The sequence below is a fragment of the Oryzias latipes genome, chromosome 23 (assembly GCF_053564925.1).
Source record: "Oryzias latipes strain Hd-rR chromosome 23, Olatipes_Hd-rR_3.1".
NCBI lineage: Eukaryota > Metazoa > Chordata > Actinopteri > Beloniformes > Adrianichthyidae > Oryzias > Oryzias latipes.
The window spans coordinates 14,409,128-14,428,992 of record NC_136259.1 but is presented as its reverse complement, the minus strand read 5'-3'; the positions used below and the strand labels follow the sequence as shown (position 1 = coordinate 14,428,992).

The 19,865-nt window shown below is 36.6% G+C and overlaps 1 protein-coding gene across 1 annotated transcript in view; it reads right to left on the bottom strand.

Moving 5' to 3' along the window:
• The window catches only part of pnpla3 (patatin-like phospholipase domain containing 3), a 67,135-nt gene that overhangs the window by 33,586 nt on the left and 13,684 nt on the right, over positions 1–19,865 (bottom strand). The window contains exons 7-9 of the mRNA XM_004083120.5: positions 18,787–18,960; positions 18,577–18,709; positions 17,521–17,628 (exon numbers count right to left, since the gene is read on the bottom strand). Of these exons, the coding sequence (XP_004083168.2) occupies positions 17,521–17,628; positions 18,577–18,709; positions 18,787–18,960 (415 nt within the window). The remainder of the gene's footprint in view (positions 1–17,520; positions 17,629–18,576; positions 18,710–18,786; positions 18,961–19,865) is intronic.

Sequence of the window (19,865 nt, the reverse complement as noted above, 5' to 3'; positions counted from 1 at the left end):
AAGAAGCAAAGGTGTGGTCAATGGAGCAAAAACATTGGAAAATCTGGGAATATCCGGGAATATCTTGAAAAGTTCAAAGATTTGAAGGACCAAAAGTCATAGCTGAAAGGAATAAGATGAAAGGGTTGAACATTGTAATAGTAGAATGGTAAAAATAGGTGAAAGTTTGAAGAAGTTTAAAATTGCCTCACATTTTGGCACAAAATGGCCGCCAAACTGTAGGTGGTGTTGCCATCCCATAATAATTTTGAACCTTATGTTGAAGTCCAAAACCTTGTGAACATTTCAATATTTGAACGGTGTCTCTAGCCAAAAGAATGTTAAAGTTACAATTGTTTAAAGAAGCAAAGGTGTGGCCAATGGAGCAAAAAGATTGGAAAATCTGGGAATATCCGGGAATATCTGGAAAAGTTCAAGGATTTGAAGGACCAAATGTCATAGCTGAAAGGAATAAGCTGAAAGAGTTGAACATTGTAATAGTAGAATGGTAAAAATAGGTGAAAGTTTGAAGAAGTATAAAATTGCCTCACATTTTGGCACAAAATGGCCGCCAAACTGTAGGTGGTATTGCCATCCCATAATAATTTTGAGCCTTATGTTGAAGTCCAAAGCCTTTTGAACATTTAAATGTTTGAACGGTGTCTCTACCTGAAAGCATGTTGACGTTACAATGGTTTAAAGAAGCAAAGGTGTGGTCAATGGAGCAAAATAATTGGAAAATCCGGGAATATCCGGGAATATCTGGAAAAGTTCAAGGATTTGAAGAACAAAATGCCATAGCTAGAATAAGATGAAAGAGCTGAACATTTTCATAGTCGAACGGTTAAAATAGGTGAAAAATTGTAGAAGGAGTTTAACTGTGAACTTCTGCACGAAAAATTCTCCATGTATTTCAATGGAGCAAAAATTCCCGGAAAACCTGGAATATCTTAAAAAGTAAAAGGATTTGAAAAACCAAAAGTCATAGCACAAATAAGCAGAAAGAGCTGAACATTTTAAAAGTTGAATGGTTAAAATCGGTTAAAAATTGTAGAAGGAGTTAAGCGGCGAAAAACGGCGGAAGATAGGCGTAAAGAATAAATAAAGAGAAACAGGAAAACAAAGGGTTGAATGCTTTACAGCATTCAACCAATAAATAAAGAGAAACAGGAAAACAAAGGGTTGAATGCTTTACAGCATTCAACCAATAAACTAGAAGGAGCTGCATTTCCAGAAGAAAATGCAGGGTTGAATGCTGTATTGCTGAATGAAAGCAGAAATATGATGAAAAAGCTGAACATTGTAAAAGTAGAATGTCTAAAATAGGTCAAACATTGTAGAAGGAGTTAAGCATGAAAGCTGAAATTGTTCAAAAAAATGGCTGAATTGTCCTGCAAAATCCTGAAATATTTTGAAAAGTTAAAGGACCACAAGTCAAAGGTGAACATTGTAAAAGTAGAATGACCAAAACAGGTAAAAATTTGTAGACGGAGTTAAGCATGAAAGCTGGAAATGTTGAAAAAATGGATGTTCTGTTGAAAATTTGAAGATGATGCTAAAATGGCTAAAAGTGCTAGCATCAGCATCATCAACTGACTCAAAAAAAACAATTTTTTTTGAGAATATCATATTGGTAAAAGCTACATGTCTAAGTTGACAGAAAATCCACTTTTTTCAAAATGGCGGCTTTTCTACTAATTCTATCTCCATAGCAACCATTTTACGTTTGAGTCGGCATGGGATGACGAACAAATCGACGTCAGTTTCAGACAAATCGGAAAAAGTAAACCTTTGGACGTCCTTAGCAACGAAGTGTGTTGGCTAACCACGCCCACATTCCTTATATGTCCAGATCCAGTGAATTTCAATCTGTTCAGTTCCAGCCATGGATTAAGTTTATTGCAATATTTGCTTCAGATTTTGTCATAAAATGGCCACCAAAATATACGTTGTGTCGACATCCCATAATGATTTCTAAACGTATTATATAGTCCAAAGCCTTGTGATTGTTTTAATGTTTGAACGGTGTCTTTAGCTACAAGTATGTTGAAGTTATAATGGTTGAAAGAAACAAAGGTTTGCAAGGATTTTTTTTCAATGTATTTCAATGAAGCATAAAAACCTGAAATATCCTAAAATATCTTAAAAAGTACAAGGATTTGAAAAACCAAAAGCCATAGCAGTAATAAGATGAAAGAGCTGAACATTTTAAAAGTTGAACGGTTCAAATAGGTTAAAAATTGTAGGAGGAGTTAAGTGTCAAAAAAAGGCGGAAGATGGCATAAGAAGAAAACAAATGTAACACTAGAAGGAGCTGCATTTCCAGAAGAAAATGCAGGGTTGAATGCTGTACTGCTGAATGAAAGCTGAATTAGCTGAAGAAATGGCTTAACTGTACTGGGAAAACCTTGAAAAGTTAAATGTGCAAAAGTCCTAGCAGGAATAAGATGAAAAAGTTGAACATTGTAATAGTAGAATGGCTGAAATAGGTCAAAGTTTGTAGAAGGAGTTAAGCATTAAAGCTGAAATTGTTGAAAAAATGGCTGAAGTGTTGAAAATTTGAAGAAGTTGCTAAAATGGCTAAAAGTACTAGCATTGGAATCAGCATCATCAACTGAATCCAAAAAACACATTGTTTGAGAGTATCATATTGGTGAAACCTACATGTTCTAAGTTGATAGAAAATCCATTTTTTTCAAAATGGCGGCTTTCTATTAATTTTATCTCCATAGCAACCATTTTACGTTTGGGTCGCCTGGAGATGAGGAACAAATCAACGTCGGTTTCAGATGAATCGGAAAAAGTAAACTTTTGGACGTCCTTAGCAACGAGCTTTGTTTGCTAACCACGCCCACATTCCTTATATGTCCAGATCCAGTGAATTTCAATATGTTCAGTTCCAGCCATGGATGAAGTTTATTGCAACATTTGCTTCAGATTTTGTCAAAAAATGCCCACCAAACAGTAGGTTGTGTTGCCATCCCATAATAATTTCAAAACGTATGTTGAAGTCCAAAGCCTTGTGAGCATTTCAATGTTTGAACGGTGCCTCTAACTGAAAGCTTGTTAAAGTTATAATGCTTGAAAGCAACAAAGGTTTTCAAGGATTCTACATGTATTTAAATGAAGCAAAAATCTTGGAAAATCCTGGAAAATCTTGGAATATCTTGAAAAGTTCAAAGATTTGAAAGACTAAAAGTCGTAGCTGAAAGGAATAAGCTGAAAGGGTTGAACATTGTAATAGTAGAAGGATTAAGATACGTGAAAGTTTGAAGAAGTTTAAAATTGCCTCACATTTTGGCACAAAATGGCCGCCAAACTGTAGGTGGTGTTGCCATCCCATAATAATTTTGAACTTTATGTTGAAGTCCAAAACCTTGTGAACATTTCAATATTTGAACGGTGTCTCTAGCCAAAAGAATGTTAAAGTTACAATTGTTTAAAGAAGCAAAGGTGTGGCCAATGGAGCAAAAACATTGGAAAATCTGGGAATATCCGGGAATATCTGGAAAAGTTCAAGGATTTGAAGGACCAAAAGTCATAGCTGAAAGGAATAAGCTGAAAGGGTTGAACATTGTAATAGTAGAATGGTAAAAATAGGTGAAAGTTTGAAGAAGTTTAAAATTGCCTCACATTTTGGCACAAAATGGCCGCCAAACTGTAGGTGGTGTTGCCATCCCATAATAATTTTGAACCTTATGTTGAAGTCCAAAACCTTGTGAACATTTCAATATTTGAACGGTGTCTCTAGCCAAAAGAATGTTAAAGTTACAATTGTTTAAAGAAGCAAAGGTGTGGCCAATGGAGCAAAAAGATTGGAAAATTCAGGAATATCCGGGAATATCTGGAAAAGTTCAGGGATTTGAAGGACCAAAATGTCATAGCTTGAATAAGATGAAAGAGCTGAACATTTTCATAGTCGAACGGTTAAAATAGGTAAAAAAATTGTAGAAGGAGTTTAACTGTGAACTTCTGAACGAAAAATTCTCCATGTATTTCAATGGAGCAAAAATTCCCGGAAAACCTGGAATATCTTAAAAAGTAAAAGGATTTGAAAAACCAAAAGTCATAGCAGAAATAAGATGAAAGAGATGAACATTTTAAAAGTAGAATGGTTAAAATAGGTTAAAAATTGTAGAAGTAGTTAAGTGTCAAAAAACGGCGGAAGATAGTGTAAATAATAACTAGAAGGAGCTGCATTTCCAGAAGAAAATGCAGGGTTGAATGCTGTACTGCTGAATGAAAGCTGAATTTGCTGAAGAAATGGCTGAACTTTGCTTGAAAATCTTGAAAAACTAAAGGATCAAAAGTCATAGAAAGAATAAGCTGAAAAAGTTGAACATTGTAATAGTAGAATGGCTAAAATAGGTCAAAAATGTAGAAGGAGTTAAGCATGAAAGCTTAAGTTGATGAAAAAATGGCTGAACTGTTGAAAATTTAAAGATGTTGCTAAAATGGCTAAAAGTGCTAGCATTGGAATCAGCATCATCAACTGACTCAAAAAACACATTGTTTGAGAGTATCATATTGTTAAAAGCTACATGTTCTTGGTTGATAAAAAAATCAGCTTTTTTCAAAATGACGGCTTTTCTATTGATTTTATCTCCATAGCAACCATTTTATGTTTGGGTCGCCTGGGGATGACGAACCAATCGACGTCAGTTTCAGACAAATCGGAAAAAGTATACCTTTGGACGTCCCTAGCAACAAAGTTTGTTTGCTAACCGCGCCCACATTCCTTATATGTCCAGATCCAGTGAATTTCAATATGTTCAGTTCCAGCCATGGATGAAGTTTATTGCAATATTTGCTTCAGATTTGGTCAAAAAATGGCTACCAAACAGTAGGTTGTGTCGACATCCCATAATAATTTCAAAACGTATGTTGAAGTCCAAAGCCTTGTGAGCATTTCAATGTTTGAACGGTGCCTCTAGCTGAAAGCTTGTTGAAGTTATAATGCTTGAAAGCAACAAAGGTTTTCAAGGATTCTCCATGTATTTAAATGAAGCAAAAATCTTGGAAAATCCTGGAAAATCTTGGAATATCTTGAAAAGTTCAAATATTTGAAAGACTAAAAGTCGTAGCTGAAAGGAATAAGATGAAAGGGTTGAACATTGTAATAGTAGAATGGTAAAAATAGGTGAAAGTTTGAAGAAGTTTAAAATTGCCTCACATTTTGGCACAAAATGGCCGCCAAACTGTAGGTGGTGTTGCCATCCCATAATAATTTTGAACTTTATGTTGAAGTCCAAAACCTTGTGAACATTTCAATATTTGAACTGTGTCTCTAGCCAAAAGAATGTTAAAGTTACAATTGTTTAAAGAAGCAAAGGTGTGGCCAGTGGAGCAAAAACATTGGAAAATCTGGGAATATCCGGGAATATCTGGAAAAGTTCAAAGATTTGAAGGACCAAAAGTCATAGCTGAAAGGAATAAGATGAAAGGGTTGAACATTGTAATAGTAGAATGGTAAAAATAGGTGAAAGTTTGAAGAAGTTTAAAATTGCCTCACATTTAGGCACAAAATGGCCGCCAAACTGTAGGTGGTGTTGCCATCCCATAATAATTTTTAAACCTTATGTTGAAGTCCAAAACCTTGTGAACATTTCAATATTTGAACGGTGTCTCTAGCCAAAAGAATGTTAAAGTTACAATTGTTTAAAGAAGCAAAGGTGTGGCCAATGGAGCAAAAAGATTGGAAAATCTGGGAATATCCGGGAATATCTGGAAAAGTTCAAAGATTTGAAGGACCAAAATGTCATAGCTAGAATAAGATGAAAGAGCTGAACATTTTCATAGTCGAACGGTTAAAATAGGTGAAAAATTGTAGAAGGAGTTCTACGTTCTAAGTTGATAGAAAATCCACTTTTTTTCAAAATAGCGGCTTTTCTATTAATTTTATCTCCATAGCAACCATTTTATGTTTGGGTCGCCTGGGGATGACGAACCAATCGACGTCAGTTTCAGACAAATCGGAAAAAGTATACTTTTGGACGTCCCTAGCAACAAAGTTTGTTTGCTAACCGCGTCCACATTCCTTATATGTCCAGATCCAGTGAATTTCAATATGTTCAGTTCCAGCAATGGATGAAGTTTATTGCAATATTTGCTTCAGATTTGGTCAAAAAATGGCTACCAAACAGTAGGTTGTGTCGAGATCCCATAATGATTTCTAAACCTATTTTATAGTCCAAAGCCTTGCGATCAATTAAACGTTTGAACGGTGTCTCTAGCTAAAGGCATGTTGAAGTTACAATGGTTGAAAGAACCAAAGGTTTTAAATGATTCTCAATGTATTTAAATGGAGCGAAAATCTTGGAAAATCCTGGAAAATCTTGGAATATCTTGAAAAGTTCAAAGATTTGAAAGACTAAAAGTCGTAGCTAAAAGGAATAAGCTGAAAGTGTTGAACATTTTAATAGTGGCATGGTTAAAATAGGTGAAAGTTGGTGAAGTTTAAAATTACTTCACATTTTGGGACAAAATGGCCACCAAACTGTAGGTGGTGTTGCCATCCCATAATAATTTTGAGCCTTATATTGAAGTCCAAAGCCTTGTGAACATTTCAATATTTGAACGGTGTCTCTAGCCAAAAGAATGTTAAAGTTACAATTGTTTAAAGAAGCAAAGGTGTGGCCAATGGAGCAAAAATATTGGAAAATCCGGGAATATCCGGGAATCTCTGGAAAAGTTCAAGGATTTGAAAGACAAAATGTCATAGCTGGAATAAGATGAAAGAGCTGAACATTTTAATAGTTGAATGGTTAACATAGGTTAAAAATTGTAGAAGAAGTTTAATTGTGAACTTCTGCAGGAAAAATTCTCCATGTATTTCAATGGAGAAAAAATCCTGGAAAATCTTGGAATATCTTAAAAAGTTCAAGGATTTGAAAAACCAAAAGTCATAGCAGTAATAAGATGAAAGAGCTGAACAGTTTAATAGCTGAATGGTTAAAATAGGTTGAAAATTGTTGAAGGAGTTAAGTGCCGAAAAACGGCGGAAGATAGCGTAAGAGGAAAACAAAGGGTTGAATGCTTTACAGCATTCAACCAATAAAGAAATAAAGAGAAACAGGAAAACAAAGGGTTGAATGCTTTATAGCATTCAACCAACTAGAAGGAGCTGCATTTCCAGAAGAAAATGCAAGGTTGAATGCTGTATTGCTGAAAGAAAGCTTAATTTGTAAAAGAAATGGCTGAACTGAGCTGAAAGAGCTCAACATTTTAAAAGTAAAATGGTTAAAAAAGGTGAAAACCTGTAAAAAAGGTTAAGCACAAGAATTCCCTATGTATTTTAATGGAGCAAAAATCCTGCAAAATCTTGGAATATCTTAAAAATTTTAATGATTTGAATGACCAAAAGTAATATCTGTAATAAGTTGAAAGAGTTGAACATTTAAAAAGGTGAATGGTAGAAAAATTTCAAGTGTCCGAACCGGGTGTCGATCCGGGAACCTCTTGCACCATAACTTTCCAATGCATTTTAATAGGGCAAAAATTCCCGGAAAAACTGGAATATCTTAAAAAGTACAAGGATTAGAAGTACCAAAAGTCATAGCAATAATAAGCTGAAAGAGCTGAACATTTTAAAAGTTGAATGGTAAAAATCGGTTAAAAATTGTAGAAGTAGTTAAGTGTCAAAAAACGGCGGAAGATAGTATAAATAATAATAATAACTAGAAGGAGCTGCATTTCCAGAAGAAAATGCAGGGTTGAATGCTGTAGTGCTGAATGAAAGCTGAATTAGCTGAAGAAATGGCTGAACTGTACTGGAAAAACCTTGAAAAGGTAAAGGTACAAAAGTCCTAGCAGGAATAAGCTGAAAAAGTTGAACATTGTAATAGTAGAATGGCTAAAATAGGTCAAAATTTGTAGAAGGAGTTAAGCATTAAAGCTGAAATTGTTGAAAAAATGGCTAAACTTTTGAAAATGTGAAGATGTTGCTAATATGGCTAAAAGTGCTAGCACTGAAATCAGCATCATCAACTGACTCAAAAAAACACATTGTTTAAGAGTATCATATTGGTAAAACTACATGTTCTAAGTTGACAGAAAATCCACTTTTTTCAAAATGGCGGCTTTTCTATTAATTTTATCTCCATAGCAACCATTTTATGTTTGGGTCGCCTGGGGATGACGAACAAATCGACATTAGTTTCAGACAAATTGGAAAAAGTAAACCTTTGGACGTCCTTAGCAACAAAGTTTGTTTGCTAACCACGCCCACATTCCTTATATGTCCAGATCCATTGAATTTCAATATGTTCAGTTCCAGCCATGGATGAAGTTTATTGCAATATTTGCTTCAGATTTGGTCAAAAAATGGCTACCAAACAGTAGGTTGTGTCGACATCCCATAATGATTTCTAAACCTATTTTATAGTCCAAAGCCTTGTGATCAATTAAACGTTTGAACGGTGTCTCTAGCTAAAGGCATGTTGAAGTTACAATGGTTGAAAGAACCAAAGGTTTTCAAGGATTCTCAATGTATTTAAATGGAGCGAAAATCTTGGAAAATCCTGGAAAACCTTGAAAGGTTCAAGGATTTGAAAGACCAAAAGTAATAGCTGAAAGGATTAGGCTGAAAGATCTTAACATAGCAACAGTAAAATGGTTAAAATAGGTTTAAAAAAACAGTTTAAAATCGCCTCACATTTAGGCACAAAATGGTCGCAAAACCGTAGTTGGTGTTGCCATCCCATAATAATTTCAAAACTTATATTGAAATACAAAGTCTTATGAGCAGTTTAATGTTTGAACGGTGTTTCTAGCTAAAGGCATGTCAAAGGTAGGTAAGTTAAAAGCAACAAAGGTATCAAATTTGAAAACACAAAATGGCTGCCAAACCCTCCCTATGTTCTCAATGATTTCAAACCTTGATGTTACAGTCTAATGCATTGATCATTTAAAACTAAAGTAGACATACAGTAATTTCATCCGGTAGGGGGCACCATTTACAATTCTGTGCCACATGATTAAATTTCCCAACCGTGCATGTATCATCAATCACAGCACAGTCATCCATGTATAATGGAGAGACATATTGATCATCAGCTAGCTTGCTGAATGACACAGCATTATATTGTCATTTAACCAGTAACATATCAGGAGTAACAACATGATAGTCACTTCTCGTAACAGCCGCCTAACTCATGGTGTGGGAATTAACACTTCCCATGAGCCTTAGCGGCCGTGGGCGGGGCTAAGGCCAGGGTCCTGACGTTTGTTCACAAGATGGCTGGAGCACATGTTTGAACTGCAGCTTCCAGCTACGAGGAGGAAAATAAAAAATACATCAAAACTAACTTAGATTAGCTACCACTAGTTTTTCTAACATACATCGAGTGTTTGTGTGTGTGCTTTAAGCTGCTCTGATCATTTTAACGTTTGAATGGTGTCTCTAGCTAAAATTGTGTGGAAGTTGTAAGGGTTGGAAGAATCAAACTAAGGTTGTCAAAGATTGAATGCTGTACTGCTTAATGAAAGCTGAACTTGCTGATGAAATGGCTGAACTGTCCTGGAAAATCCCTAAAAGTTAAAGGATAAAAAGTCAAAACTTATGAGTAATACCACCTGAAAGAAAATTCTTCCATGTAACGAAATATATTTAAGTGAGTGGAACCGAATGTTATCAAGAAAGGCAAGGTAAAAAACCATGCAGAAAAAGACAAATGCCGGAATCGAACTCACAACCTCAGTATGATAAGCCGTTTACCTTAGCCACTGAGCTAACACTTTAGTTACATTACAATGCAACAAGTATAAGTAAATAAGGCTTATCGTGTACCGTTCTAGTGGGCAAAGCCGAGTTGAAACGGTTTCATGCCACAGTTCGTATTTTACGTGGAAAAACGAACAAAAGTTTTCCCTTTTGAAAAGTCGAAGGATTTGAAGGACCAAAAGTGGTGGTAAAAAAATTGTGGAGGTAAAAAAATTGTAGAAGGAGATGCATTTCCAGAAGAAAATACAGGATTCAATGCTGTATTGCTAGAAGAAAGTTTAATTTGTTAAAGACATGGCTGAACTGAGCTGAAAGAGCTCAAAATTTTAAAAGTAAAATGGTTATAAAGGGTAAAAACCTGTAAAAGAGGTTAAGCACAAGAATTCCCTATGCATTTTAATGGAGCAAAAATCCTGGAAAATCTTAAAAAGTTCAATGATTTGAATGACCAAAAGTAATAACTGTAATAAGTTGAAAGAGTTGAACATTTTAAAAGTTGGTTGGAAGAAAATTTTAAGGGTCCAAACCGGGTGTCGAACAGGGCGCCTCGTGCACCATAACTTCCCAATGCATTTTAATAGGGCAAAAATTCCCGGAAAAACTGGAATATCTTAAAAAGTACAAGGATTAGAAGTACCAAAAGTCATAGCAATAATGAGCTGAAAGAGCTGAACATTTTAAAAGTTGAATGGTAAAAATCGGTTAAAAATTGTAGAAGGAGTTAAGTGTCAAAAAACGGCGGAAGATAGTATAAATAATAAACTAGAAGGAGCTGCATTTCCAGAAGAAAATGCAGGGTTGAATGCTGTACTGCTGAATGAAAGCTGAATTAGCTGAAGAAATGGCTTAACTGTACTGGGAAAACCTTGAAAAGTTAAATGTGCAAAAGTCCTAGCAGGAATAAGCTGAAAAAGTTGAACATTGTAATAGTAGAATGGCTGAAATAGGTCAAAATTTGTAGGACTTAAGCATTAAAGCTGAAATTGTTGAAAAAATGGCTGAAGTGTTGAAAATTTGAAGAAGTTGCTAAAATGGCTAAAAGTACTAGCATTGTAATCAGCATCATCAACTGAATCCAAAAAACACATTGTTTGAGAGAATCATATTAGTAAAAGCTACATGTTATAAGTTGACAGAAAATCCACTTTTTTCAAAATGGCGGCTTTTCTATTAATTTTATCTCCATAGCAACCATTTTACGTTTGGGGCGGCATGGGATGACGAACAAATCGACGTCAGTTTCAGACAAATCGGAAAAAGTAAACCTTTGGACGTCCTTAGCAACGAAGTTTGTTTGCTAACCACGCCCACATTCCTTATATGTCCAGATCCAGTGAATTTCAATATGTTCAGTTCCAGCCATGGATGAAGTTTATTGCAATATTTGCTTCAGATTTTGTCAAAAAATGGCCACCAAACAGTAGGTTGTGTTGCCATCCCATAATAATTTCAAAACGTATGTTGAAGTCCAAAGCCTTGTGAGCATTTCAATGTTTGAACGGTGCCTCTAGCTGAAAGCTTGTTAAAGTTATAATGCTTGAAAGCAACAAAGGTTTTCAAGGATTCTCCATGTATTTAAATTAAGCAAAAGTCTTGGAAAATCCTGGAAAATCTTGGAATATCTTGAAAAGTTCAAAGATTTGAAAGACTAAAAGTCGTAGCTGAAAGGAATAAGCTGAAAGGGTTGAACATTGTAATAGTAGAATGGTAAAAATAGGTGAAAGTTTGAAGAAGTTTAAAATTGCCTCACATTTTGGCACAAAATGGCCGCCAAACTGTAGGTGGTGTTGCCATCCCATAATAATTTTTAAACCTTATGTTGAAGTCCAAAACCTTGTGAACATTTCAATATTTGAACGGTGTCTCTAGCCAAAAGAATGTTAAAGTTACAATTGTTTAAAGAAGCAAAGGTGTGGCCAATGGAGCAAAAACATTGGAAAATCTGGGAATATCCGGGAATATCTGGAAAAGTTCAAGGATTTGAAGGACCAAAAGTCATAGCTGAAAGGAATAAGCTGGAAAGGTTGAACATTGTAATAGTAGAATGGTAAAAATAGGTGAAAGTTTGAAGAAGTTTAAAATTGCCTCACATTTTGGCACAAAATGGCCGCCAAACTGTAGGTGGTGTTGCCATCCCATAATAATTTTGAGCCTTATGTTGAAGTCCAAAACCTTGTGAACATTTCAATATTTGAACGGTGTCTCTAGCCAAAAGAATGTTAAAGTTACAATTGTTTAAAGAAGCAAAGGTGTGGCCAATGGAGCAAAAACATTGGAAAATCTGGGAATATCCGGGAATAAATGGAAAAGTTCAAGGATTTGAAGGACCAAAATGTCATAGCTAGAATAAGATGAAAGAGCTGAACATTTTCATAGTAGAACGGTTAAAATAGGTGAAAAATTGTAGAAGGAGTTTAACTGTGAACTTCTGAACGAAAAATTCTCCATGTATTTCAATGGAGCAAAAATTCCCGGAAAACCTGGAATATCTTAAAAAGTAAAAGGATTTGAAAAACCAAAAGTCATAGCAGAAATAAGATGAAAGAGATGAACATTTTAATAGTAGAATGGTTAAAATAGGTTAAAAATTGTAGAAGTAGTTAAACGCCAAAAAACGGCGGAAGATACTATAAGATACGATAATAATAAATAAAGAGAAACAGGAAAACAAAGGGTTGAATGCTTTACAGCATTCAACCAATAAAGAGAAACAGGAAAACAAAGGGTTGAATGCTTTACAGCATTCAACCAATAAACTAGAAGGAGCTGCATTTCCAGAAGAAAATGCAGGGTTGAATGCTGTATTGCTGAATGAAAGCAGAAATATGATGAAAAAGCTGAACATTGTAAAAGTAGAATGTCTAAAATAGGTCAAACATTGTAGAAGGAGTTAAGCATGAAAGCTAAAAAATTGTTGAAAAAATGGCTGAAATGTCCTGGAAAATCCTGGAATATTTTGAAAAATTAAAGGACCAAAAGTCAAAGGTGAACATTGTAAAAGTAAAATGACCAAAACAGGTCAAAATTTGTAGACGGAGTTAAGCATGAAAGCTGAAATTGTTGAAAAAATGGATGTACTGTTGAAAATTTGAAGATGATGCTAAAATGGCTAAAAGTGCTAGCATCAGCATCATCAACTGACTCAAAAAACCAAATTGTTTAAGAGTATCATATTGGTAAAAGCTACATGTTATAAGTTGACAGAAAATCCACTTTTTTCAAAATGGCGGCTTTTCTATTAATTTTATCTCCATAGCAACCATTTTACGTTTGGGTCGGCATGGGATGACGAACAAATCGACGTCAGTTTCAGACAAATCGGAAAAAGTAAACCTTTGGACGTCCTTAGCAACGAAGTTTGTTGGCTAACCACGCCCACATTCCTTATATGTCCAGATCCAGTGAATTTCAATCTGTTCAGTTCCAGCCATGGATTAAGTTTATTGCAATATTTGCTTCAGATTTTGTCATAAAAAGGCCACCAACTTTAGGTTGTGTCGACATCCCATAATGATTTCTAAACGTATTTAATAGTCCAAAGCCTTGTGATCATTTTAATGTTTGAACGGTGTCTCTAGCTACAAGTATGTTGAAGTTATATTCTTTTAAAGAAACAAAGGCTTCAGATTTGAAAAACACAATATGGCTACCAAACAGTCTCCATCCCATAATGGCTTCAAACCTTGATGTTATAATCCACAGCACCAATCATTTGACAGTAAAAGTAGAGTCACGTCCTGCAGCAGGAGACATTCAGGCAAATGCTGAGCCACTAGTTCACTTCTCTCAACTATGTATGTGCCATTATTATTTGCACACACATCCATGTAAAATGGAGAGATATATTGATCATCAGCTAGCTAGCTGAATGATACAGTATTTTATTTTCATTAAACCACTAACTTATGTGGTGCAAAAACATGATACTCACTTCTCGTAACAGCCACCTAACTCATGGTGTGGGAATCAACACTTCCCATGAGCCTTAGTGGCCGTGGGCGGGGCTAAGGCCAGGGTCCTGACGTTTGTTCACAAGATGGCTGGAGCACATGTTTGAACTGCAGCTTCCAGCTACGAGGAGGAAAATAACATACATCGAGTGTTTGTGTGTGTGCTTTAAGCTGCTCTGATCATTTTAACGTTTGAATGGTGTCTCTAGCTAAAATTGTGTGGAAGTTGTAAGGGTTGGAAGAATCAAAGGTTGTCAAAGATTGAATGCTGTACTGCTTAATGAAAGCTGAACTTGCTGATGAAATGGCTGAACTGTCCTGGAAAATCCCTAAAAGTTAAAGGATAATAAGTCAAAACTTATGAGTAATACCACCTGAAAGAAAATTCTTCCATGAAACGAAATATATTTAAGTGAGTGGAACTGAATTTTATTAAGAAAGGCAAGGTAAAAAACCATAAAGAAAAAGTCGAATGCCGGAATTGAACTCAGAACCTCAGTATGATAAACCATCCACCTTAGCCACTGAGCTAACACTTCAGTTACAATGCAATGCAGCCGGTATAAATAAATAAGGCTTGCCATGTACCGTTCTAGTGGGCGAAGCCGAGTTGAAACGATTTCATGCCACAGTTCGTATTTTACGTGGAAAAACGAACGAAAGTTTTCCCTTTTGAAAAGTCGAAGGATTTGAATGACCAAAATTGATGGTAAAAAAATTGTGGAGGTAAAAAAATTGTAGGAGTTAAACAAGGCCCGAAATAGTTGAAAAAATGGCTGAATTAATGAAAATTTGAAGATTTGAAGGAAAGGAATGAACTGAACTGTTTCATACAATGGTTAAAGTAAGTAAAAACCTGTAAAAGGGGCTAAGCACAAGGATTCTCTATGTATTTTAATGGAGCAAAAAATCCTGGAAAATCCTGGAATATCTTAAAAAGTTCAATGATTTGAATGACCAAAAGTAATAACTAATAAGTTGAAAGAGCTCAACATTTTAAAAGTAAAATGGTAAAAAAAATTTTAAGGGTCCGAACCGAGTGTCGAACCCGGAATCCCATGTACCATAACTTGCCAATGCATTTTAATAGGGCAAAAATTCCCGGAAAAACTGGAATATCTTAAAAAGTACAAGGATTAGAAGTACCAAAAGTCATAGCAATAATAAGCTGAAAGAGCTGAACATTTTAAAAGTTGAATGGTTAAAATAGGTTAAAAATTGTGGAAGTAGTTAAGTGTCAAAAAACGGCGGAAGATAGTATAAATAATAAATAAAGAGAAACAGGAAAACAAAGGGTTGAATGCTTTATAGCATTCAACCAATAAAGAGAAACAGGAAAACAAAGGGTTGAATGCTTTACAGCATTCAACCAATAAATAAAGAGAAACAGGAAAACAAAGGGTTGAATGCTTTACAGCATTCAACCAATAAAGAGAAACAGGAAAACAAAGGGTTGAATGCTTTATAGCATTCAACCAATAAATAAAGAGAAACAGGAAAACAAAGGGTTGAATGCTTTACAGCATTCAACCAATAAAGAGAAACAGGAAAACAAAGGGTTGAATGCTTTACAGCATTCAACCAACTAGAAGGAGCTGCATTTCCAGAAGAAAATGCAGGGTTGAATGCTGTACTGCTGAATGAAAGCTGAATTAGCTGAAGAAATGGCTTAACTGTACTGGAAAAAACTTTTGAAAGGTTAAAGGTGCAAAAGTCCTAGCAGGAATAAGATGAAAAAGTTGAACATTGTAATAGTAGAATGGCTAAAATAGGTCAAAGTTTGTAGAAGGAGTAAAGCATTAAAGCTGAAATTGCTGAAAAAATGGCTGAACTGTTGAAAATTTGAAGATGTTGCTAAAATGGCTAAAAGTACTAGCATTGGAATCAGCATCATTAACTGACTCCAAAAAACATGTTGTTTGAGAGTATCATATTGGTCAAAGCTACATGTTCTAAGTTGATAGAAAATCCACTCTTTTCAAAATGGCAGCTTTTCTATTGATTTTATCTCCATAGCAACCATTTTATGTTTGGGTCGCCAGGACATGACGAACAAATCAACGTCGGTTTCAGATGAATCGGAAAAAGTAAACTTTTGGACGTCCTTAGCAACGAAATTTGTTTGCTCACCACGCCCACATTCCTTATATGTCCAGATCCAGTGAATTTCAATATGTTCAGTTCCAGCCATGGATGAAGTTTATTGCAATATTTGCTTCAGATTTTGTCAAAAAATGCCCAGCAAACAGTAGGTTGTGTTGCCATCCCATAATAATTTCAAAACGTATGTTGAAGTCCAAAGCCTTGTGAGCATTTCAATGTTTGAACGGTGCCTCTAGCTGAAAGCAAGTTATAATGCTTGAAAGCAACAAAGGTTTTCAAGGATTCTCCATGTATTTAAATGAAGCAAAAATCTTGGAAAATCCTGGAAAATCTTGGAATATTTTGAAAAGTTCAAAGATTTGAAAGACTAAAAGTCGTATCTGAAAGGAATAAGCTGAAAGGGTTGAACATTGTAATAGTAGAAGGATTAAAATATGTGAAAGTTTGAAGAAGTTTAAAATTGCCTCACATTTAGGCACAAAATGGCCACCAAACTGTAGGTGGTGTTGCCATCCCATAATAATTTTGAACCTTATGTTGAAGTCCAAAACCTTGTGAACATTTCAATATTTGAACGGTGTCTCTAGCCAAAAGAATGTTAAAGTTACAATTGTTTAAAGAAGCAAAGGTGTGGCCAATGGAGCAAAAAGATTGGAAAATCTGGGAATATCCCGGAATATCTGGAAAAGTTCAAGGATTTGAAGGACCAAAAGTCATAGCTGAAAGGAATAAGCTGAAGGAGTTGAACATTGAAATAGTAGAATCATTGAAATAGGTGAAAGTTTGAAGAAGTTTAAAATTGCCTCACATTTTGGCAAAAAATGGCCGCCAAACTGTAGGTGGTGTTGCCATCCCATAATAATTTTGAGCCTTATATTGAAGTCCAAAACCTTGTGAACATTTCAATGTTTGAACGGTGTCTCTAGCCAAAAGAATGTTAAAGTTACAATTGTTTAAAGAAGCAAAGGTGTGGCCAATGGAGCAAAAATATTGGAAAATCCGGGAATAACCGGGACTATCTGGAAAAGTTCAAGGATTTGAAGGACAAAATGTCATAGCTGGAATAAGATGAAAGAGCTGAACATTTTAATAGTTGAATGGTTAAAATAGGTGAAAAATTGTAGAAGTTTAACTGTGAACTTCTGCACGAAAAATTCTCCATGTATTTCAATGGAGAAAAAATCATGGAAAATCCTGGAATATCTTAAAAAGTTCAAGGATTTGAAAAACCAAAAGTCATAGCAGTAATAAGCTGAAAGAGCTGAACAGTTTAATAGTTGAATGGTTAAAATAGGTTGAAAATTGTAGAAGGAGTTAAGTGCCGAAAAACGGCGGAAGATAGCGTAAGAGGAAAACAAAGGGTTGAATGCTTTACAGCATTCAACCAATAAATAAAGAGAAACAGGAAAACAAAGGGTTGAATGCTTTACAGCATTCAACCAATAAATAAAGAGAAACAGGAAAACAAAGGGTTGAATGCTTTACAGCATTCAACCAAATATCACTCCATAAAAAAACCCCAAAACAGGACTGTCAATGGTGTGGGTCTTTAAAATGTTCCGTTTAGTCTGAAGAAGTATTCAGCTATTTTATTTCCTACACTACATGTTCTACAGAATACTCTAATACTTTTACTCAAGTAAAATTAATTTAAAAAGAGCATTAAGTTTGGCACTTTTTGCTAAATGTCCTGTTCCGGAGTGCTAGCTGATGGGACCCTGTGACACCTTTGGACTCAGAACCCAAAACAGCAGAATTCTTTTCTACCTGATCGAGCAGTCTGGTTTCGGTCTCCAGAAGTGTTTGTACACGTCACCGGCCACACCCACTAGCCATTGCATGTCAGCGGGAACCTCCGGAATCCACTCCACCAACCTGGAAGCAAAGGAATAAGTCTGTGAGTCCGCCTCTGAACCAGATCCAGGGCCCAATTCTCCATCCAAATCTACAGTAGAGGACAACTATACGTTGTGCGTCAGATAACGGGTCAGAGAGAATACCAGATCTCTTCTCTGTTTCATTAACACCCTTTTTTTCTCCTCTTTCTTGCTGTGAACCAACCAGAGGCGCTTGAGAGAACCAGACAACAGTCATCCATGTCCTGAACATCTCCAACATCCTTCTCTGTTACTCCAGACCTCTTCATCCAAGCCTCAGCTTCTCTCTCTGGATTCTGTCATGGACGTTCTCTAGATCTACAAATACACAAAGCAGCTCCTTCTGACCTTCTCTGTTCTTCAGAATCATCCTGAAAGCAAATGTTTCATCCGTGGTTCTCTTTCCCTGCATGAAACCAAACTGTTGTTCACAAAGGTTCACCTCTGACCTCTGTCTAGCTTCCACTACTCTTTGCCAAAACTTGATTGTATTTTTTTTAGGTTTTCCTAAAGTTTCTCTGCATGTCTCCCTTCTTCTTCAAAATGGAACCAGAACATTTCTCCTCCATTCTTCAGACGTCCTCTCACTCGACTTGTTAAACAGTCAGAAACTCTTCTGTCACATCTCCTAAACGTCTGCTTACCTCCACAGCTATGCTATCATGACCAACTGCCTGCCCGCTCTTTATCTTCACTTCGTCCTGCTCAACAACATCCACCTCCTCTCCTCTGTGTTCTCGAACATGTTCCTCATTTACCAGTTCTTCAAAGTTCTCCTTCCCCTGGTTTGATGTGGCTTTGGTTTCACCTGAAATGTTTTTTCTGACACAATCCTCTGTATTTAATCGGCCTTGGGATTGTCCGCAGTGGACTGTGCCCCCTAGTGGTTGTGCTAAATCAGATTGTGCTCCCTACGGTCAGCCGGCACAAAAACAGAGTTGCTCACCTCTGAGCGACCGAGTACGCCGACTGCACAGGGAGCGTGTAGGGCATGAGCATGTAGGAGGCTACCCTCAGAGGAAGCATGGCAGAGACCGTGGAGTACACACCCGACCTGTCCTGACAGGCCTCGCAGAACACTGTCGGACAGAGAAAAGGTTCGTGGATCAGCATGAACCCGTGGGGTAGGATGAGGGTGGGGGGACTGAGAGAGCACCTTTCTTTAGGTGTGTGGGCAGAGTGATGTGCTCGTCCAGCCACCAGTGTTTCTGCTGCAGCAGCCGGAGTCTCCTCAGGATCCAGTCTCTGGTGGTCTCTGTGGCCCTGCAGCAGCCAGCGAGGGGGTTGGATGTCGTGGGACCGGCCGTCGGACACTCAAGCATCAGCAGGTCTGAAACCAGGTGACTCGGGTCAGAGTTTAAGATACTTGAAAAACTGTCTCTTAACAGATTTGAAGGTTCGAAGCTCCATTTTCTCTCAAAAATCTCATAGTTTCATATTTTCCAAACAGAACATTTGGTTCTCACTCTGCAAAATTATTATTCCGTCTTAGAATTTCCAAAACTAGAATGGGGGTGTCAGAGACTTCAGCTATCAGGCTCCTCTTTAGTGAAATCAACTTCCTGTTTCAGCTCAAGAGCCAGAGACTCCAGCTCTGTCTTCAAAGGCTGATATTATGCAAAATTCTTTTTTTCGCTTTTAAGTGTTTTACAATGTCAATTCTTAAGGGAAAAAAACAACCCCAATGCAATATTTGGATCCATTCATGCATCTCAGAGCATTGCTCTAAAAACCTACTCTCTGAGCACCAGCCCCTCCCAATTCATAAAAACAAGCGAGTCCTCACATTGTGACGTCACAAAGTGAGGAACAGTCCTGAATTCCTCTCTCTCCCTGGAGATCCCCAACAAGCTTTTGTATAGCTCCACAAAATGCACATCCATCTTTGCAAAAGTTCAGATGTTGCTTGTTTTTGTCGCCGAAAAGCAGACACTCTGCAGAGGCTGGCTCCATCTTTTTCTTGTCTCTTATCTTTGTGTTTTTTTTGTGTTTGTATCGTCTAACCCTCACTGAGTCATATTCGACCAAAGGTTTCTTCCTAATCTGCCTTTAGAGTAAGGGTTTTTCCAACCTCAGTCCTCCATATAGACTGCCCTGCCTCTGTTCTAGATGGATTCAAGTGACACACTCTAATTGACTGAACACAGCTGATCCAGGTAATTAGCAGCAAGAGGTCCGGGTAGATCTGAAGGGTCAGGGTTGGGCAGCCCTGCATTACAGGGAGAAGTAGTCTGT